The sequence below is a fragment of the Hemitrygon akajei genome, chromosome 6 (genome assembly GCF_048418815.1).
Source record: "Hemitrygon akajei chromosome 6, sHemAka1.3, whole genome shotgun sequence".
Lineage (NCBI taxonomy): Eukaryota > Metazoa > Chordata > Chondrichthyes > Myliobatiformes > Dasyatidae > Hemitrygon > Hemitrygon akajei.
The window spans coordinates 170,110,303-170,133,618 of NC_133129.1; the positions used below are offsets into that span (position 1 = coordinate 170,110,303).

The following is a 23,316-nucleotide window of genomic DNA, read 5'->3' on the forward strand; positions in this document are numbered from 1 at the left end:
TATCATAAATGCAGTCACAATTATGCAGAAACCAATCCGTGGCCAGGAAACCCCATAAATACCAATCTGTTAACAAAACAGATTCTCTGGTTAAATGAAAATATAAATATTGGGCAGAACAAGGTAATGCTGTGGCTCTATAAAACGCTGGTTAGACAGCCCAAACAGCAGAAGAAGCAGGCCACAGTGACGAGGTTTCTCGCAGGTTGGCAACACTTGTTTAAAAGTACAGAAGGAACAAGTGGGGCTGCTGTTGTTGGGAGTAGGCCAGTAGTGAGAGTAGGAGTGTCAGGCTTTGGCTTGAAAGAGGCACTGGCACTGGGTGAGCTTCTGTTAAGGTTCCCTTTGGCTGTTGTGTGTTTTTGATAACAGATGTTGTCGTCTTGGAAGACCCACAGTCTCGCAGGGAACTACAGCTGCGTGAAGTGCATCCAGCTGCAGCTCCTTGAAGACCGTGTCAAGAATCTGGAGCAGCAGCTGGATGACCTTTGGCTTATACAGGAGAGTGAGAAGATAATGGATCAGAGTACACCGGAAAGCAGTCGCCTTGAAAGTTGCAGGAGGTGAGCAGCAGATGACCGTCAGGAGAAATGGGAACGTGAATAGGCAGTTAGTTTAGAACACCCTTGTGGCCATTCTTCTCAATAGTAAGTACACTGTTTTGGATACTGTTGTGGGGGATGACCTCCCAGGGGAATGTCATTGAGACAGGTTACTGGCACTGAGCTTAGGTCCATGGGGCAGAAGGGAAAGAAGGAGAAGAGGGGAGCAGAAGTAACAGGGGTCTCAATAGTCAGGGGAACAGACAGGAGATTCTGTGGATGTGAACGGAACACCCGGATGGCATGTTGCCTCCCAGGTGCCAGGGTTAGGGATGTCTCCGATCACGTCCACAACATTTTGGAGAGGAAGGGAGAGCAGCCAGGCGTCTTGGTACATATTGATACCAATGACATATCGAGGAAAAGCAAAGAGATTCTGAAAAGGGAATTTAGACAGCTAGGTAGAAAACTGAGAAGGAGGACCTCCCGGGTAGTAATTTCTGGATTGCTACCTGTGCCACACACCAGTGAGCACAGAAACATAATATGGCTGATAAATGCATGGCTGAAAAGCTGGTGCAGGGGCAGGGCTTCAGGTTCTTGGATTATTGAAATCTCTTCTAGGGGAGGTATGACCCATTCAAAAGTGATGGGCAGGTTAGAGCTGTTGGGGAGGATTTAAACTAATTTAGCAGGGGGTTGGGAACTGGAGTGAAGGGACTCAGGACAGGACGGATCGTAAAAAAGCAAAGATAGTGTAGAGTCAGTCTGTCGGGAAGGGCAGGCAAATGATAGGACAAAATTGCAGCCAGCAGGGTGAGTAGCAGTGCATTAGGCATGCTGAATCAAAGAAGGTAGCAAATACAGTACTCAAAGTGTTATATCTCAATCCACAACATATAAGAAATAAGGTAGATGATCATGTTGCACTATTACAGATTGTCAGGTATAATGTCATGGCAATCACTGAATCCTGGCTGAAGGGTGGTTGTAGTTGGGAACTGAATGCCTGAGATTACACGTAGTATCAGAGGAATAGGAAGGTAGGCAGAGGGGGTGGCGTGACTCAGCTGGTAAAGAATGGCATCAAATCAGTAGAAAGATGTGACATAGGATTGGAAGATGTTGAATCCTCGTGGGTTGAGTAAACTGCAAGAGTAAAAGGACCCTGATGGCAATTATGTACAGGCCTCCCAACAGCAGCTGGAATGTGGACAAAAGATTATAACGGGAATTAGAAAAAGCATGTCAAAGGGGCAATGTTGTGATAGTCATGGGAAATTGCAACATGCATGCTGATTGGAAAAATCAGGTTGGTAATGGATCTCAAAAGAGTGATTTTGTTGAATGTGTATGAGGTGGCTCTTTAGAGAAGTTTGTCTTTGAGCTTACTAAGGGATCAGCTGTACTGGATTGGTGTTATATAATGAACCGGAGTTGATTAGGGAGCTAAGAGCAAAGAGTCCTTAGGAACCAATGATCACAACATGATTGAGTTCAACTTGAAATTAGATAAGCAGAAAGTAAAGTCTGATGTAGCAGTATTTCAGTGGATTAAAGGAAATTACAGTGGTATGAGAGAAGAGTTGGCTAAAGTAGGTTGGAAGGAGATGCTGGCAGGGATGACAGCAGAGCAGCAATGGGGGAAAATGAGGAAGGTGCAGAATAGATGTATTCCAAAAACAAAGGAATACTTGAATGACAAAATAGGACAGCAGTGGCTGACAAGAGAAGTCAAAGCTAATGTAAAGCAAAAGAGAGGGCATACAACAAAGCAAAAATTAGTGAGAAGGCAGAGGATTGGGAAGCTTTTAAAAATCTACAGAGAGCAATTAAAAGTCATCAGGAGGGAAAATATGAAATATGAAAGCAAGCTAGCAAGCAATATCAAAGTGGATAGAAAAAGCTTTTTCAAGTATGTAAAAAATAGAGATGGGAGTGGATGTAGGACCTAGAAAATGATGCCAGAGAAATAATAACAAGGGACAAGGAGATGGCAGATGAACTAAATGAGTATTTTGCATCACTGTTTGCTGTGGAAGACACTAGCAGTGTGCCAGATGGTGAAAGATGTAAAGGAGTGAGTGCAGTTACTGTTACAAGGGAGAAGGTGCTCAAAAAGCTGAAAGACCTAAGGGTGCATAAGCTACCCAGGCCAGGTGGTCTGCACCCTAGGGTTCTGAAACCCTAGCGATAGAGATTGTGGAGACATTAGTAATGATCCTTCATGGTATCAGAGTATTGTAAAAGTGAAAATGTCATTCCACTCCTTAGGAAAGGAGCCCATGGCTTTACAGAAAAGTTACTGGCATGGTTAGCGCATTGGCTGATTGGTAAGAGGCAGTGAGTAGGAATAAAAGGATTCTTGTCTGGTTGGCTGCCAGTGAGTAGTGGTGTTCTGCAGGGTCTGGTGCTTCTTGTTATGCTGTACATCGATGATTCGAATGATGGAATAGATGGCTTTGTTGCCAAGGTTGCAGATGATACAAACACGGGTGGAGGGGCAGGTAGTGTTGAGGAAACAGGTAGGCTGCAGGAGGATTTGGGCAGATCAGGAAAATGGGCAAGAATGTGGCAGATTAAATACAATGTTGGAAAATGCATGGTCATGCACTTTGGTAGAACAAATAAATGTGCAGACTATTTTCTAAATGGGGAGAAACCCCAAACAGCTGTGATGCAAAGGGACTTGGGAGCCCTTGTGCAAAACAACCTAAAGGTTAACTTGCAGGTAGAGGAAGGCAAATGCCATGCTAGCATTCATTCCAAGAGGTCTAGAATACAAGAGCAGGTATGTGATGCTGAGGCTTTTATAATAAAGGCACTGGTGAGGTCACACCTTGAATATTGTGAACAGTTTTGGGCTCCTTGGTATTGGAGAGGGTTCAGAGGAGGTTCACAAGAAGGATGGTGGGAATGAAATGGTTATCACACAAGGAACGTTTGATAACTCTGGGTCTGTACTCAATGGAATTTAGAAGGATGAGGGGGGCACGCATTGAAACCTTTTAAACGTTGAAAGGCCTAGACAGGGTAGATGTGGAAAGGATGTTTCCCATGGTGGGAGAGTCTAGGACAAGAGGACACAGCCTCAGTATAGAGGGAGGTGGTCCATTTAAAACAGAAATGGGGAGAAATTTCTTTAGCCAGAGGGTGGTGAACTTGTGGAATTTATTACCACAAGGCAGCTGTGGAGGCCAGGACACTGAGTGTATTTAAGGCAGAGCTTGATGGATCTTGATTGGACATGGCATCAAAGGTTATGGGGAGAAGGCCAGGGAGCAGGGCTGAGGAGGGGGGGAAAAAAAGAGATCAGCCGTGAGTGAATGGCACAGCAGACTCAATGGGCCAAATGGCCTAATTCTGCTCCTATGTCTTATGGTCTTGGACCACACTTGGAAAATAGTGTTCAGTTTTGGTCACTCCATTATGGGAAAGATGTGGAAGCTTTAGAGAGATTACAGAGGAGATTTCCCTGGATGTTTGCTGGATTAGAGAGTGTGGTAACTTCTACTTTACAAAAAGACCACTTGACAACTTGATGGCCAAAGGAGCATCTTTATCTGGGACAGCAAATGATATTTACAATACAGAGGCTTCCAGGTACCTCGTGCGGCATGGGTGGAGGAACTATATACAATGCATACTGGGAGTAAAACGAGCGGAAGTAAAGACCCCGCCAACCCTGGGTCCCGCCTCTTGCTACCACAGCTTCCCGATTAGTATTAACTTACTTTTAATAATACTCACATTACTACAGAGAGCATGTCTCATTGGGATAGGTTAAGTAAGCATGGGCTTTTATCTTTGCAGTGAAGGGGGTGGAGAGGTGACCTGACAGAGGTGTACAAAATGGTAAGAGGCAGAGACCAAATGGACAGCCAGAGACTTTTCCACAGGGTGGAAATGGTGAATATGAGGTGGATAATTATAAAGTTTTGGGATTGAAGTGTAAGAGGATGTCAGAGGTAGGTTTTTTTTTATATAGACACAGAGTGGTGGGCACATGGAATGCCCTGCCAGAGGTGATGAGAGCAGCAGAGACTCTAAGAAACTTTTAGATATGCACATGGATGACAGAAAAAGGTAAGACTACATATGAGAGAAGGGTTAGATTGATGATCTTGGAATGGGTTAAAAGATCAGCTCAACATAATGGGCTGAAGGGCCCACACTGTGCTATAACATTCTATAACACCAAAGATCATTTCTGCTCTCAGTTTCAAAAGATAGGCCATTTCAAATCCTCTCAAGAGAGCAGACAGGCTTCTGGTTTACTGCCTCAACAGAAAGGTGGAAATTCTGACACTGCAGCACTCCTCAGGTACCACACTGAGCCAGAAACAGAGTCATGCGCTCAAATGGGACACCAACTCAAAAGCTGTTACTACATACCAACAGTGCTAGCACTCAGCCGGCACCTCATGGTAATGCAATACAGGAGAAAACGCCAGAGTACCATCACAGAGAGTTCCCTCTTCTCTCAGCACGAAATCAGCTACATCTGTGGGTGAGGGATGCTTGTGCAAGCAGAATGTCACAGGGCACCTTTCTGACACAGTTTTCTGTCTGCTGGAGGCCAGTGAGCTGAAAAGTTGCTTATTAGCAAATACAGTGAAATGCAGGACACATAAATAAATGTGCCTGACACTAAATCACAGGAAAAACCATCAAGGGATAAGTACATCAGCCTAATCGTACCCTGTCTTTAAGCATCTTCTAAAGCATCCCTGCACTTTCAGCTACCTCTCAACTCTTTTCCTGTACTGGATCTTATCCCAAACACATCAATTTCGTTTCTTGGTGATAAACAAGGCTTTGCATAACAAGACCAAAATTAGCTTAGCTTCAAGCTGGGCTAACTTGCGTGTCTTACATTTAAGGCTACAATCAGGCTAGCTGATGTCCCATAACTCACAGGATAAAGGGGAGGCAAATTCAAGAATTTTGCTTCAAGGTGATTGAGGTCATTCAGCTAATGAAAGAATTAAATCCTGATACTCATCAACAATATACATGAACAATGAACTAGAATGCAAGCAGTTTGATACAATCCTAGCTGATCTGATCCTTGGTCGTGGCGCCAAGTTGCTGCCCAATCCCTATTACCCTCCATTCCCCTCTCAAACAAATGCCTAAACATGGCTTTAAACAGACATAATGGCTCAAAATACTTATATTTCCAAGGAGGAGAACCCCTAAGATTCACAACTCTCAGAAGAATTTGCTCAGTCATATGACTGACTGTTTATCCCAAAGCCATGCCTTCACTTGTGACTCAGCCACTATGAGAAACATTGACAAGTACCTCTATCCTGCAAAGCCCCATCAGAGCGTAACTTGCAGGGTCACCTCTCACTTTAAACTACAGAGCAGTGGTGGCGAATCTTTTTGAGAGTATGCGCCCAAGTTGGCAATAATTTGCTAAAATTCTCTCATGTGCCATGGAAATTTTGAGCAATGATTATTGCTGATCAATAAATTCATAACAATAATTATGCATTTGAAGAAAATAGGACATCCTGTTGCTCATTTAAGTGTATTCATTGTTCTATGATTAGTAAAAGTATAACAGATAATTTGAAATAAATTGAGCATTTTAGTAAATCTGTCCAAAGATTAATAATAGTCTTTTAAAAAGATTACTGAAAAATTTCAAAATAGTATTGTTATTGTAATTTCAAACATATCCAATTTCACGTCTAGCTGGCCTAAGATATTTCCTGTGGAAACATGACACTGCACTCAAGTTGTATAAATATCATCCCTGCTTCATTTGACAGTAAAGATCATTATGTATCTTTATTGTGGGTGGGGGTTTAAAGGATTGAGAGGCAGCACTGCAGGCTGAGCGTCAACAATTTTTTTTGTGCGGCTCATCTTGGGTACACATGCCATAGATTTGCCACCCTGTTGCAGAGTACAGATGCAATTTATTCAGCCTTTCTTCACAAGGAAGCTGTTTAATATCAAGAACAAATCCAGTGAACTTTCTCTAAATTGCCTTTGAAGTACAGTATATCCATCCTTAAATCAGGAAAGCAAAATGACATACAATATTCCAGGTATGTTCTCAATGTCTTGTGCAACTGTAGCAACAGCTGCCCACCTCAATACTCGAACTCTTTTGCAATAAAAAAAGACTACATTTGATACACATTTTCCGTAATAGCTAGCTGTTACCTGCGTGCTAATGTCGTACCCTCCCTTACTTGGATTTATGTTAACTGGAAATACTAATAGTGCATCTACTATCAGCTTCAAGCAGCTGCCTCTGCAGGAAATCTGGAGAAAAAAAAAACAAATAGCTGGCAGCTTTTATTTGAGTAATTCAAAAAACAAACAATTGTGATGAGACTCATGAGGTTTGGAGGTGGTGGGAGACAGAAGGTAAATGGGCAATGCAGGATTCAATTAGAAGTTAGGTCGCATCACCATGCAAGACAAGCTTAGACAACTGCTGAAAGTGTGCTTCCAGAAATAACAAATGTCCATTTCACTGCCATCAATATTCTATTCAGGTCAGGTGAGCCGTACTGAGATGCGCTTCAAGAAATGAAGTAAAAATATACACTCAGTGGCCACTTTATTAGGTATACCTGCTCGTTACTGCAAATATCGAATCAGCCACTCATGTGGCAGCAGCTCAATGCATAAAAGCATGTCGACATGGTTAAGAGGATTAGTTGCTGTTCAGACCAAACATCAGAATGAGGAAAAAATGTGACCTAAGTGACTTTGACTGTGGAATGATTGTTGGTGCCAGACGGGGTGTTTTGAGTATGTCAGAAACTGCTGATCTCTTGGGATTTTCATGCACAACAGTATCTAGAGTTCAAAGAGAATAGTGCAAAAAAAATCAAAAAAAACATCAAGTGAGCTGCAGTTCTTTGGGCAAGTTCTATGGACAGGATTCACCCTGCCATCCAAACCGATAAGGTGAATTCTGTCAGCTTGAACCAGTCTGGCCATTTTCCTCAGACCGCTCTTGTTAATGAGAGAAGTCAAAGGAGAATGGCCATACTAGTTCAAGCCGATATAACAGTGACAGCAAGCCAAATAACCACGCGTTACAACAGTGGTGTGCAGAAGGACATCTCTGAATGCACAGTACATCAAACCTTGAAGTGGACAGGCTACACAGCAGAAGACCAGGAACATGCACTCAGTGGCCACTTTATTAAGTACAGAATGGACTGCGTGTATAATATTTATTTGGAATATCAGTCACATTTCTAATTTAATCGTATGCATAAATTAGAAGAATTTTGAATGTTTTGTATCATCTTTTATCTCTGACCTCAAACATATGGCAAGCTTCCATGGGAATACGCGAGCTGACTTCAATATAAATAACAGCTGTTTTCAGAATGATATCACTGTCAGTTTTACTTTTAAATGACAGCCAAGTCAGCACAAATAACCACAGATCTCAGGTACAGTTATTCTGTCCTGGCACGTTTTGAAGTTGTAGATTACAGTAATTGGCTATTCTGCCTACTTCCAATGCATGAGCATGCAACGTCATTGTAAGATGATTACAATTATTGGGCTGAAAAGGCAGGGTGAAATTGTAAGGACAGAATTCTGCCATTAATTAAATACTATTAAAGCTTTCTTTTCGGTATAATGCAAAGAAACACAGCCAGATCTAACGTCAATGACAAGGTAATTGCAGTAGTTGTGACCAAGACCAAGGACTACTTGTCGTCTTTGTGTCAAACCTTTTGTAGTTATAGTGAAGAACATAACTTTTTTTTAAAATTGCTCTGGTTGTATCATAACCAATGTGGTTACCTTTTATCCAATATTCAGTGCCAACTTATTTCCATTTCTGACTGCGGCAATCGAAAGACAACATTGCATATGACACACAGACAGTCCTCTTACCAAACTCGGGTCTAACTATACTAAACTCAGTAAGTGAGGTGGATAACTCTTTCTAGTGCATGCATGAATTTGCCAAATTGACAAATACTCAATGATAAGTATCTTGGAATTATCTATATTCACTGGCATGGAATGAGCATTAATCGCTAATGATACAGTAACTCTCTCAGTAACTATCTTGCTGGCATCCGTTAGTCTTGCGACACCATGGATCTGCACCTGGAAAGTCTACTGGAGTATCCTCCACAGGGCGCAGGCCTGAGCAAGGTTGTATGGGAGACCGGCAGTTGCCCATGCAGCAAATCCCCCCTCTCCACGACACCGATGTTGTCCAAGGGAAGGGCAAAGGCCGATACAGCTTGGCACCAGTGTCATCTCAAGAGTTGCCAGAATGAGGTTGAAGGCAACACTGGACAGCCTTAGGGACTCCAGATCCAGATTTGTCCGCACGGTTTACTCCCAAATCCTATCCCATGAGTGGGTATAGCTGCAAGGCAGCAAAGGTTTGAAATCAGAGTTTTCCCTCTCTATCAATGTAGTAACTATTGAGGGATTTATAAAGAAGGCAAGATGGCAGTTATACTTCATTAGGAGTTTGAAGAGATTTGGCATGTCAATAAATACACTCAAAAATTTCTATAGATGTACCATGGAGAGCATTCTGACAGGCTGCATCACTGTCTGGTATGGAGGGGCTACTGCACAGGACTGAAAGAAGCTGCAGAGGGTTGTAAATCTAGTCAGCTACATCTTGGATACTTTGTAATACCCAGGACATCTTCAGGGAGCAGTGTCTCAGAAAGGCAGCGTCCATTATTAAGGACCTCCAGCACTCAGGGTATGCCTTTTTCTCATTATTACCATCGGGCAAGAGGTACAGAAGCCTGAAGGCAGACACTCAGTGATTCAGGCACAGCTTCTTCCCCTCTGCCATCCGATTCCTAAATGGACATTGCACCCTTGGACATTACCTCAATTTTTTTTTTAATATACAGTCCCTTTTTGTACATTTTAAATCTATTCCATATAACCATATAACAATTACAGCACGGAAACAGGCCATCTGGGCCCTTCTAGTCCATGCCGAACACTTACTCTCACCTAGTCCCACCTACCTGCACTCAGCCCATAACCCTCCATTCCTTTCCTGTCCATATACCTACCCAATTTTTTTTTTAAATGACAATACCGAACCTGCCTCTACCACTTCTACTGGAAGCTCATTCTACACAGCTACCACTCTGAGTAAAGAAGTTCCCCCTCGTGTTACCCCTAAACTTTTGCCCCTTAACTCTCAACTCATGTCCTCTTGTTTGAATCTCCCCTACTCTCAATAGAAAAAGCCTATCCACTTCAACTCTACCTGTCCTCCTCATTATTTTAAATATCTCTATCAAGTCCCCCCTCAACCTTCTACGTTCCAAAGTATAAAGACCTAACTTGTTCAGTCTTTCTCTGTAACTTAGGTGCTGAAACCCAGGTAACATTCTAGTAAATCTATATGCATATATTGTAATTGATTTACTTATTATTTTAAGTTTTTTTTAATCTTCTATATCATGTATTGCATTGAGCTGCTGCTGCTAAGTTAACAAATTTCACAACAGATGGTGGTGATAATAAACCTGATTCTGATTCATATAAACGTACATCTAGTAATACTTCTAGTAATCTAGGAACTGTTATTACTCTTCAGTCATCAGGCCATTGTGAATAACTCCACTCACCTCAACACTGAACTGATTTCACAAGTTATGAACTCACTTTCAAGGACTCAGCAACTCATGTTCTCAATAATATTCATCTACTTATTTATTTATTATCTTTTCCATTTGCACAGTTTAACTTCTTACGCACATTGGTTGTTTACCCATTTATTTATTTATTGAGATACAGTGCAGAGTAGACCCTTCTGGCCCTCTGAGTCACCTGGTACAGCAACCTCCAATTGAACGCTAGCCTAATCACAGGAAAACTTACAACGACAAATTAAACTACTAACTGGTACATCTTTGAACCACAGGAGGAAACTGAAGCACCCGGAGGAAACACATGCATTTCATGGACAGACTCCTTACAGATGATGTCAGCGTTGAACTCCGAAACCCCAAGGTGTAATCGAGTCCTGCTAACCGCAACACTACCATGGTTTGTCAGTCTTCATTTGTGTGTAGTCTTTCATTGATTCTATTGTAATTCTTTGTTCTACTGTGAATGCCCAGAAGAAAATGAATCTCATGGTAGTATACAGTGACATATACATACTTTGATAATTAGTTTACTTTGAACTTTGATTTTGAAAGCTTCGATATAAAATGTGTGCAAAGCTGCACCTGGCTTCACCTTTCAACAAAGATAAACGGAGCGAAATTTGACATTGTTTATTGCAATGAGACATTTTCCACCGTTGAGATTCCACCAAATTGTGAGACACGGAAACACAAAAGACTGCAGACTCTAGAATGTATGGCAAAAAAAAACATCAACAACAAACTGGTGGAAGAACTCTGCTGGATGTGCAGCTTCTGAGGAGCCAAAGAGTTACTTGAAGCTTTAGGTTAAGACCCAGCGTTACTACTGTCAAAATCAAAGTCATTTTTATCAAAGTATGTATATGTCAATAGACTTTAAGATTAATTTTCTCACAGGCATTTACAGGAAAAGAAAGAAATGCAATAGAATTTATGAAACACAGTGCATAAACAAAAACTGATAAACAACCAATGTGCAAAAGACAACTTCAAAGGTTTCAATGGGTACATTTAATGTCAGAGAAATATATACAATATACATCCTGAAATTCTTTTTCTTTGCAAACATCTACAAAAATAGAGTACCCCAAAGAGAGAATGACAGTTAAATGTCAGAATCTCAAACCCCCCCCCCCGTTCCCCCCCCACACAAAGCAACAATCCCTCCTCCCCCACCAGCAAAATAACGCATCAGCGCCCCGCACGGAACACTCCAGCGTGCAGCAAAGCATCAATAAAGACACAGACTTGCAGTACCCCAGAGACCACTCGTTCACCCAGTAATTTGACAAATAGTGCAAATAAGAAAATTACAATTCTGTGCAAAAGTCTTAGGCGCATATATATAGCTAGTGAGCCTAAGACATTTGAAGAGTATTGTAATTTTATGTATTACACTGTACCGCTATCACAAAAAAAATGAATTTCATGACATATCTGAATGATGATAAACCTGATTCCGATATGGGTCTCTATTGTGGACTGAGAGTGGGAAGGGGGCAGGGAGAGGGGAACCCTGGTTGGGAAAAGGGAAAGGGAGGGGAGGGGGAACAGGGAGCACCAAAGAGACATTCTGTAATGATGAACAAATCATTTGTTTTGAATCTAATGACCTTGCCTGGCATCTCAGGGCTGAGTGTGTCTGCACCTACACTACCCCTACCCCACTGGCACTCCTTCCCTGCCACTTGTCTCACACCCTTCCAATGGCTCTCCCCCCTCGCCATTCCCAACATCCTTCACTCCTACCAGATTTACAAACTCACTCTCCGCTCCACATTGACAAATACAGAGATGCACAAATTAGTAAGGATTAATAATTGTCAGCTTGCTATGTTGGAGCCAGAGGTACAGTGTCCCTTGCGGGCTGCCCCAGCACGCATTCAGACTGTGTTGGTCATTGACACAAAGGACTCATTTCACTTTGGGTGTACAATGACAAATAAAGCAAATCTTTATCAAAATTAAAGAAGTTGTTGAGAAGGTCTGGTGATTACATATCTGCTTTGGGTCAACCATGTCCGAGAAACTCTCAGTTAATTGGGGCAAGTCGCTGTGCAGACAAACCACAAGAAACTAACAGATGTAGTGTGTGAAAAATAGAGTAAGCTAATTGAGGGCAAGAGGACCAAACTGGTAATGTCAAAGTGGAAGGCACATCAAAATGGCTGCTTTGGTGGTCCTGACAAGAAGAGACAGTCTTTAAGGTCATACACAGAAAGAATTGAGGTTCTTTAAGGTGAATTGAACTGAAGTAGACAGCAAGGACAAAAATGTTTAAACAGCATTACATATGAATGCTAGAAAGTGGTATATAAAGGGGTCAAACACATGCAATATTGGCAAATGTAATTGTTCCCTGCAAAGTGATCCGTGTCCCATTTGTTATGTAATTTAAAAATAATTAGAAAACCATTTCAACTTACCACTAAAAACTGGAACCAGTCATTGAAAGACAGCCATCAGTTATACATCACTACAACCACAAATGAGTGAAAACCTGCAGATGCTGGAAATCCAGGCAACGTACACAAAATGCTGGAGGAAAATGTACAGCCAACGTTTCAGGCTGAGACCTTTCTGCAGCGCTCCCATCTATTATATGCCACTACAATGGATCTGTAGCAGGATTGCAACTTCAAGATGTTCCTGGACTGCAAGCTGAGAGTTTAATTCATGTGTTGACTAAACAAGGCGCACGTCCAGTCCAAGACCCAACATGAGAATCACCACAATAGCCGGCTATATCGATGGAAAGGGTCTTGAGAAATGTGTAAACTCTTTGGCCAGCATAAAATGTTAATGATAACTGAGTACAAGATAAAATGATAGATGCACCACACTGCACCACATGCACAAAAAAATACAATTATATCAAAGAAATATTGGAGAATATGAACCGCAGTGTCAAACAGTTCTTCTTACCCCAATTCCCACATCCTTCAACGCCTCTCACCTATGGTTATATAACAAGCTCTGATTAGAGCTTAGAACTTTGTAACACAGCAACAGGGGAGGATTTCTTGGGCTTAACAAAATCCAGTATATAACAGGACCCTAGAAAGAACTGAGGAGCAGCAGGTTCTTGGTATACAAGTCCAATGATCCCTGAAGTTGGCAGCACAGATAGAGGAGATGGTTAAGGCAGCCATGGGTACTTTCCTTCATTAGACCGGGTGTAGAATACAAAAGCAATAAAGGTGCAATTACATAAAACATTAGTTAAGTCACAGAAGGAGTGTGTACATACACTCAGTGGTCACTTTTTTTAAAAAAACATGTTAACATACAGGTGCCTGATAATGCAAATATCTCAACAGCCAATCAAGTAGCAGCAACTCATTCCATAAAAGCATGCAGACATGGTCAAGAGGTCAGTTGTTGTTCAGACTAAGTATCAGAATGGCCAAGGAATGTGGTCTAAGTAACTTTGACCATGGAATGTTTTTTGGTGCCAGACGAGATGGTTGAAGTATCTCAGAAACTGCTGATCTCTTGGGACCTTCATGCACAACAGTCTCTAGAGTTTACAGAGAGTGGTGGAGAATGGTGCAAAACGCAAAATGGTACACGGTCAATGACTGTTCTGTGGGCAAAAGTGCCCTGTTAATGACAGAAATCAAAGGAGAATGGCCAGATTGGTTGAAGCTGACAGGAAAGTGACAGTATCTCAAATACCCACTCATTACAACACTGATGTGCCGAAGAGCATCTCTGAATGCACAACACGTCAAAAACTTGCAGTGGATGAGCTACGGCAGCAGAGGACCACACCTGATTCCACTCCTTTACCTAGTAACGTGGTCAATAAGTGTAGATGGGGTCACCACACTATAGAAAAATCATGCTTGTACTGGAGAGGGTGCCATGGAGATTTTCCAGGCTGTTGGATTGGATACTGGGAATATTTCAGCTATGAAACACTGGATAGGCTGGATTTGTTATCTCTGGAGCCAACAAGAATGAGTAGGAAAAAAACTTCTCCCCATAGCAGAAATATCAAAAACTAAAGGCGAGATGTAAAGCAAATGGTATTGAGGTAATGATCCCCCATGGAAAGGAATGATTGAATTGATCTAACAGGGTGGATTGACAGAATCAAGTCAAGAAATTCAATCAAGCAATACCTTATACTTACTGCACAAAGGCATGATTTTATAAATTAGACAGAACTCCTTGTGCACAGGCAGAGTTGGCCAAGCATGCAGTGGCATCTAATAGTACAAAATTACTTTCTAGTGTCAATGTGAAAAGAAGACCCAGTAATGGCATGGATCTCATGAAATAAAGCAGGAACAAACTGAAATGTTAAACCCTAGATCAGTAATTTTCACTTGCAAGAAATCCAGCATTTCAGGCAAGGCTTCACCTCTTTCATCGTCACTCTGCATTCTATGTAATTTCTGACCCATTCCAACCCACACTCTCCATCCACCTTCCCCCCCCCCCCATCCCAGCAATCTCAGACCCTAGTCTAATTTTCAATCCCACCATTCCCAAGACTTACAACTGTACTTTCTTCTATAGGAAAGTCCTGTGTGAATACAAAGTATGCAGTGCCTTTGGTCAAGTAAACAAATTCAAGGGATTCAATGTCTTGCATCATGTCCCCATTGTCCTTGACAATTTTTATCAATGTGCCATAGAAAACGTTCTATCTGAGTCCTGACGAAGGGTCTCGGCCCGAAACGTCGACTGTACTTCTTCCTATAGATGCTGCCTGGCCTGCTGCGTTCCACCAGCATTTTGTGTGTGTTGCTATCTGGATGCATAACAGCTTGGTATGGCAACTGCTCTGTACGTGACCGCAAGAAATGTTATGGACACAGCTCAGCGTATCATGGACTGGTTCCATTATTCAGGCAGTGAGAAGTATAGACAAAGACCCCACCCATCCAACACGTTCTCTCTTCTGTCCTATTCCATCAGGAAAAAGTTACAAATGCCTGAAAGCACATACCACCAGGCTCAAGGATAGCTTCTATCCTACTGCCATAAGACAATTAAACAGTTCCCTAGTATGGCAAGATGTACTTTTGACCTCAGTCTAACTCATTATGATCTTGCACCTTATTGTTTACCTGCACTGCACGTTCTCCATAGCTGTTACTCTTTAGTCTGCATTGTTATTGTTTTCCGTTATTGAACCTCAAAGTCTGACTAATGGTCTGGTCTGTACGAACAGTATGTGGGACAAGCTTTTCACTGTATCTTGGTGCATGGGAGAAGAATAAATCAATTCCAATTCCATCCTACCCTCTTTGTAGTTCTCCATCAGTGCACTTTGTGACCAATATCAAATACTAATCCTCGAATGGCATTAATGGGGTGAAGGATAGTCATGGACCAAAAAAAACAGCTATGTCAGGAGTGACCCCCTTACACAAGGTGTAATAGACATTTGGATCTGACTTGCAGACTTGCAAAATATAGGTGGCTAAGTAAAAATAAAATAAAGCTGACTAGATTTAATTCAATTTAGATACAAGTTGACCAAATTAAGTTGACTGGAATTTGGTTGCAAACAAGGTGGGACTGTGGTTAGTCCTCAACCAATCAGGTTGAAATAACGGGGTATTCATACCACAGGAGTAGACATGCGTAAGCATCATCCCTGATGAAACTGGCAGAGTTTATCATTGACACATCAGTTAAAAATGATACCTGTACCCGACCAGTAGCCCGAGAAGAGTTTATTCATCATATATGCTGGGAAAGCACTAGATCTTTTTGTTTTTACTAGATTTGTATTCAACGATATTAAGCATTATTAGGTCAAGGGCAATAAATGATTAAAAAGTAGAAATCAGTTAGTGAATGGCAGAACAGGCTCCAAGGACAAAATGTGAAAACATAAACCAATATAATTATAAGAAATTACAATTCCCAACTTCTAGACAGAGCATACCATATTATTTTAAAATTAAGTATGGAAAGCCTACTGAAAATTATTGGAATTAGGATGACAAGATACAGAACATCCTTTTTTGCTGAACCACTTGCTAATTGTCAAACGTGCATAAGTGTTGCTGTTTGGTGGAAAAATTAGGTGTGAAAGACAAGCCAATTCTGTGTGACCTTGTCTTTCCTTAAGCATTGATGAGCTTGCATTTTTCACATTTTGTCATTCCATTCAGCTCAAGACAATAACACAGCTGCTGTAGTGCCAGTGAAGTAACTAGAAGTGAAACCAGTGCATCAATCCATGGTTGCCATGGAGCACAAAGTATGCAAATAAAAGAAAAATATACAAGTACAGATCCTTCCAAGCCAAGGGAAATTACACTGAAGAAATAAAGTGGCAGAGGCATGAAACAAATACCATTTTAATCTGCATTCACTCAGAAGACAATAAGTGATGTTAAAACAGAGCCCACTGTTAATAAGCAAAAATCCATCAGATCCACTGGACATGATCTGCTTTATCCCAGGATTCGCAGCAGAAGGTTAATGCTGAAAGTAAATTCAATAGTGCTGATGTTCATTCAAGCGTACCACCATCAAGGAAAAAGTACGGGAGCCTTAGGTCCCACACCACCAGGTTCAGGAAATTATTACCGTACAACCATCAGGCTACAGGACTGGCATGGTTAGCACCGCTCACTACTACTCTGCAAACACGAGGAAATCTGCAGATGCTGGAAATTCAAACAACAACACACAGAAAATGCTGGTGGAACACAGCAGGCCAGGCAGCATCTGTAGGGAGAAGCGCTGTCGACGTTTCAGTTAGTCCTGACGAAGGGTCTCGGCCCGAAACGTCGACAGCGCTTCTCCCTACAGATGCTGCCTGGCCTGCTGTGTTCCACCAGCATTTTGTGTGTGTTGTTGTCACTACTACTCTGAACTGATTCCACAACCTACAGACTCATTTTCAATGACTCTATTGAAGTTCTCAACATTTTTTTTCCCCAATTTGATCAATTTGTTTTCTTTTCCACATGGCTGTTGGTCTATCTTTGTCTATGTATAGGCCTTGATAAATTATTGTATTTCTTTATTTTCCTATAAATGCCTGCAAGAAAATGAAAGCAGTATGGTTATGGTAACATACACCTACTTTGATCTTAAATTTTCTTTAACTTTTACTTTGGAAAACAGCAAATGCAACCATTTGCCGCAAAGAGGAAAGGAAAAGCAAACCAGTTATTTAGAGATCAGCAATCAGTAAAACTATGAAATATTATGGTATCAATAGTGAGTCAGGAAACTAAGGATGATGTTCGTGATTAAACGATGAGAATGTTTTTCAAAGTTTAAGGTAAAATTTTCCTGCGGGCATACTAAGTGAATCTATAAAACACTAACTGTAAACAGGATCAATGAACAAAAAACTGGCAAATGCAAATATAAATAAATAGCAATAAATAACGAGAGCATGAAATAACAAGATAAAGAGTCCTTAGAGTGAGATCATCAATTGTGGGAACACCAGAAATAGTATGATTGTAGTTATCCCCTTTTGTTCAAGAGCCTGATGGTTGAGGGGCTCTTGAACCTGGTGGTGTGAGTACTGAGGCTCCCGTGCCTTCTACCTACATCTACTTTTTATGAATGAAGAAGAGACATTTGATATCTCTAACGCAGCTTTCAGAGGATGCAAAGCAGAAGGACTGACAAGAGCGCAGGATGAGGATGATGATGGGCTGGCAGCTATTTATTCTAATGGTCTCCATGATTAAAGCTCTTTGACAAACTAGGCATGAAAATGAGATGAGAGGATGTTCCAAGGAGTCTGCATGGATATGTGGTCCGATTCAAATCAGCAGGCAAGTGGATGGAATGAATTGGAGAGAAATGCAAGAGTAACTACTCTGGTAGAAATAGTGGAAAATATTATTTTTAAGTAGTGAGAAATCTATAAACAGTTCAGAGGGACGTTGGGATGAATTGGAAATAGACATGCATTCCAAAAAGCATCCCAACTGTCTAGTGGATATTTTCCCGAAGCGAGTTTAATCAAAGAAGTTGAAGTCAATGCAGAGTTTGGAGAGGTACAGAAAGGCATATTGAACTAGAATCCACAGTCACGGGATGAAGAAGAGATTCAAACTTTTGTTTTAAGAACTGGGATCAGAATAAATCTCTCTTCACTGGAGGAGAGAGATCTTTGCAGTTCTCTAAATGCCCTGTCATCAAATAAAGTCAAAATCGAGATCATTGGATTCCTTTAGAACCCAAAAATCTAGTGTTAAGAATAAGGCAAGAAAGTGGGCTTCTGAGATTGGATCAGTTATGATCACTCATTGATGCTCCCCAACTACTTCTGCTTCTTACATTCTTAAGGGATGTTATCTTCATTTCCTTAAATTCACTATTACGCATCCACCCCAAGCCAAATTAATGGGCAACAGTACCACCTTATCATGACTGAAGTCAAAACATACGTGGAAATTTGCTACCATATTAGTTAAAGTACACTTTGTGGGAACTTAGGTAGCTATAGAAGGTGGCTAGAGAAAAATGTTGACAAGATTGAGTAGTAAAGTGAGTAAAGTCTCTTAAAGAGGACAAATAGCGGCATGGAGCAGTTGGATCTAAGTAAGTTATTTGCATTATAATATAAAGTTTTCAGCAGCTTTAAAGTTCGAAAACTTCAATCTATTATCAAAGTATCAACAGTATATGTCACCATTTACTACTGAGATTCATTTCCTTGCAGGTATTCACAGTACATGTACAACAGAGTCAATAAAAAAACTACACAAAAACAAAGCCTGACAAACAACATGCAAAAGAAAGTAAACTCTGCAAATACAAAAAAAAAATTAATAATAAATAAATAATGCTGAGAACAGGAGTTGGACAATCCTTGAAGGGAACTCCATAGTTTGAAGAATTGTTGTAATGTTTAGGTGAGTGGGGTTACCCATGCTGGTTTAAGAGCCTGATATTTGAAGGGCTCCTTAATCTGGTGGGTCCACGTGATAAACTGAATTGGAAGTTCCCATGAGTTTTGATACGCTCATGGCCATATTTCCAAGAACAAGCCAGAGAGAAATATGTTCTTACAGAGCTGGCAAATTAAAATGCAGATCTCACTCCACAATTGCATTGCCTATTATCCATTCATTCAATATGCAGGTAAGACAAGTTCTGCAGCCACTTCCTCAGTAAGTACAGTCGTCGAGGACATAGAGGAAATGAAAAGCAGCAATCCAAACTAAACAAGATCAGAAGTTCAAGATAAATTTTATTGTAGAGTACATATATGTCACCACATACAACTCAAAGATTAATTTTCCTGTGGGCATACTCAGCATATCTGTAGAATAGTAACTATAACAGGATCAATGAAAGATCAAGTACAGTGCAGAAGACAATAAGCTATGCAAATGCAAATATAAATAAATAGCAATAAATAATGAGGACATAAAATAACAAGATAAAGAGTCCTTCAAGTGAGATGATAATAATTATAATAATTGTAAAATGTGTTTCAGAGAACAAATACCCACTCATGCAAGTGGGAGTTAGACACCTCAACAAGTTTAAAGCAATTTGAAAAAATTTAATTCATTGCATCTGTCCATTTGAGTGACAATCAACAATTCGCAATAAATATTCAACCAAAACTCAACAATGCTCCTCCTAAGGAAACAAATTGGTCAAATTTCTGCAGACATCAAAGCCATGACCTTAACAACTAACCTAAATAGCATATGATGTTCAGTTTAGTTACAATGCTAATTTAAGTTTAAGACCCCAAGACATAGGAGCAGATTCGGCCAATTGGCCCATCGAGTCTGCTGCACCTTCCATCACTACTGATTTATTATCCCTTTCAACTCCATTCTCCTGCCTTCCCCCTTAACCTTTAATGCATGACTAATCAACACCCACTTTAAATATACTCAATGACTTTGTCTCCACAGCTGTCTGTTTCAATGGATTCCACAGATTCACTAACCTCGAGCTAAAGAAATTCATCCTCATCTCTGCCCTAGATGGACATCCCTCTACTCTGAGGCTGTGCCTTCTGGTCCTAGACTTCTCCACTCCTGGAAACATCCTCTCCACATCCATTCTGTCTAGGTCTTTCAATATTCAATAGGTTTCAATGAGATTCCCCACCCCCCTCCCACATTCTTCTAAATTCCAGTGAGTACAGGCCCAGAGTCATCAAACACTCCTTATATGTTAACCTGCTTCCTCAGCAAAACCTGCCTCTCCACCTATGTATGTATCATACACAAGTTTAGCCACAAAGTCATCAATTCCATCTTCTAAATCTTTGACATGTTACATAAAAAGAATCAATCCCAATAACAACCCCTGCAGAATTCCACTAGTCACTGGCAGCCAACCAGAAAAGGCCCACTTTACTCCCACACTTAGCTTCCTGCCAGCCAGCAATTCTTTTATCCATGCTAGTATCTTTCCTGTAGTATCATGTATGACACCTAGTCAAAGACTTTCTGAAAATTCAAGCGCACTGCATCCACCAACTCTCTTTTGTCCACCCTGCTGGTTACTTTCCCAAAGAATTCCAACAGATTTGTCAGGCAAGATTTTCCCTTGAGCAAACCACATGGATTTTGGCCTATTTTATCATGAACCTCCAAGTACTCTGAAACCTTATCCTTAATAATGGACTCCAACATCTTCCCAACTACAAAAGTCAGGCTAATTGGCCTATTATTTCCTTTCTGTTGCCTCTTTCCTTTCTTAAAGAATGGAGTAACATTTACAATTTTCCAGCCCTCAAGATCCATTCCAGGATCTAGAGATCATTACTAATTCCTCCCTAATCACTTCAACTACCTCTTTCAGAACCCTGGAGCGTAGTCCTTCTGGTCCATGTCGCAGTATGGTACAAATTGGGTACCTTATGGAGAGGCAGGATATTTAACCATTTGCATTGTTGGATTGTGATGTAAAACTGATTTTTCTTGTAGTTTAGCTTTATGTTCATTTGTATTTTATATAATCACCGATATATGTGATTGTTCAGTGACTTCTTCAATAGATACAGTTGCTTCTATATTTTTCTGGAAACTTCTTGGTTTCAGTGGTGGTTGTCATATTATTTGAATGTGGTTATTTGATTGGTTAACTGTTATCTGTTGGAATTTCAATGGATTTTTCTATAATCTGTTTTGTAAGAAACCACACTACCTTTTGTCTTTTTCCCTCTGCCCTTTGTTCTTTTTGTTCTCCTTCCCTCCCTTTCTGTTCTTTGCTCTTGTAACAGTTAATAAAGCAATAGTATGCAGCAAGTTTTATACCACAGTCTTAACTTCCAAAGAACATTTGCATCAAAAGCATCAAAATCCAATATGTGTACTCTAGACATTGTAATCAGTTTACCAGCTTATTTTGGCAGGTTTGCCTTCATTAAAACTATATAATCTGCCTTAATGCTATCACTCCTCTTCATAAACTGAGCCTCTCAGGTCAGACCTGGCCTAATAACAGCACACCATTATTGGGTGAAAACTCAGGAGTTAGCAAAATGGGAGACTTTGCACATTTTGCAAAACATCCAGAGAGTTCCCCTTTCCCATTCTTTAAGAAAAAAATGGTTTGCAGATAATTAAACTTAATTGGGAACAAGGCTAGCAGTTTTTCCAATCAACTTTAAATAATTTCACCTGAGTTTCTAAAATTTTATTCGGAACTCATGACGTGAAGGTCTTCATTATCATTTTGTATTAATTCCAAAGTGTTCACAACACAATCCCAGTAAAATACACATCAAGGTTCCAATTTACAGCTTATTTTAAAGCCTCATTAAGCAGCAATTTCTGATTTGCGTGTGGTAGTAAATGAATATTGTCATTTTGTTGTTCCACATTTTTGAGAAGTTTTGTGAATTGTGATGTTTAATGCATTTTGTTAATGAATGTAAAATTATCAGTGATATTCAAGATTAGAGCCTTGCATTTTCTTGCCAGCAGAAAATCTTGGCAGAAACACGAGAATGCCCCTCCTTCCCTCTCCTAATTAATCAGCATTCTCTATTTCTGTAAATCCTAATACAAGCGATGCAGGAAAATAACAGCACAATACCAGAGATGAATAATACACCAATTGTCTCTCTCAGATGTAAAACAAGAAAGCAAATAACATTTGATAAATGGTTTTCTATTCTGGAACTCATCCAATTATATTCTGCCAAATGTTAATATGTATTTATGTTGCTTATTATAAACGCTATACTGTTTTTACTGAAAGGACAGCTATATGAATTTTTGCAATAATCACCGTGAAATAGTGACAAATGAAGCAAACATATCCTTAATCAAATAAGACTTAGCATGTAACAACATTAGTATAATACATTCATGCTTTCGTATTTCAATCCAAGCGTGTAAAGGGGTGTACTGCAAGGCAATGATTTAGCTCTATTTAATTAGTTCTTTTTGAGCTGCTTACCTTAAATAGCCCATGTCTGCTGTTCCGTTGACCAAGCCATACACTGATTCCTGGGCTGAATGTGGTCTGGGGGGGATCTATGACACGCTCATAAATCCTATGGAAAAGAGCACATTATTCCCTCAAGTTAAAAGCTGCTGCCCAAGTCTTTGCAAACCCTCCTGTAAAAATTAACTGGAATTTTTTAATATTTCACATGAACAGGTGAATATCATCAATTGATATGTTGGTGATGTATTAAATTTTGTAAAAAAAAAATTAGATGAAAGTCTGAACAATTCCAAGCGACACTTTACCTCTTTGTGAGTTTGCAGCATGCAAGGTATCTGTACGAGTTAAACACTGTAGGTGTTTGCTAATAGTGGCTGGATTATTTCTTATCCTCAAGGCACCGATGGCATGAGAACAAAAAAAAATAAGAGTTTATCTGTCTTTGGTCACGATGCTTGTGGATTGAGCCCATTTTTTGAAGCAACTCTCGCTCAGTTTCTTGGGACCTCACCGAGCCTGAGGAATCACTATCAATCGTTGCCTAGGATGGGCCTAGGGTGATTTCACAAGTCAGAATTTGGAGCTGCCCCAACCATAACAGCAATGAAGCCCCCTCCAACGACAGCAACAATCAAGTGGAGACTAAGAATCGTAAGCCCTGAAATCTTTTTAACTTACTATATAGTATTTACTGTGGTTCATTTCTGCTTTGTGTTTTATAATAATAAATTAGGCTTGAACTACTTTGTTGTATTTGTACGCTT

The 23,316-nt window shown here is 40.4% G+C and overlaps 1 protein-coding gene across 6 annotated transcripts in view; it reads right to left on the reverse strand.

The window, feature by feature from the left end:
• LOC140729684 (protein kinase C-binding protein NELL1-like) overlaps positions 1-23,316 on the reverse strand; it is a 915,540-nt gene that overhangs the window by 840,263 nt on the left and 51,961 nt on the right. For all 6 annotated transcript variants that reach the window (XM_073049744.1, XM_073049741.1, XM_073049746.1 and 3 more), the window contains exon 5: positions 22,562-22,658. In XM_073049744.1, coding sequence (XP_072905845.1) covers positions 22,562-22,658 — 97 coding nt within the window. The remainder of the gene's footprint in view (positions 1-22,561; positions 22,659-23,316) is intronic.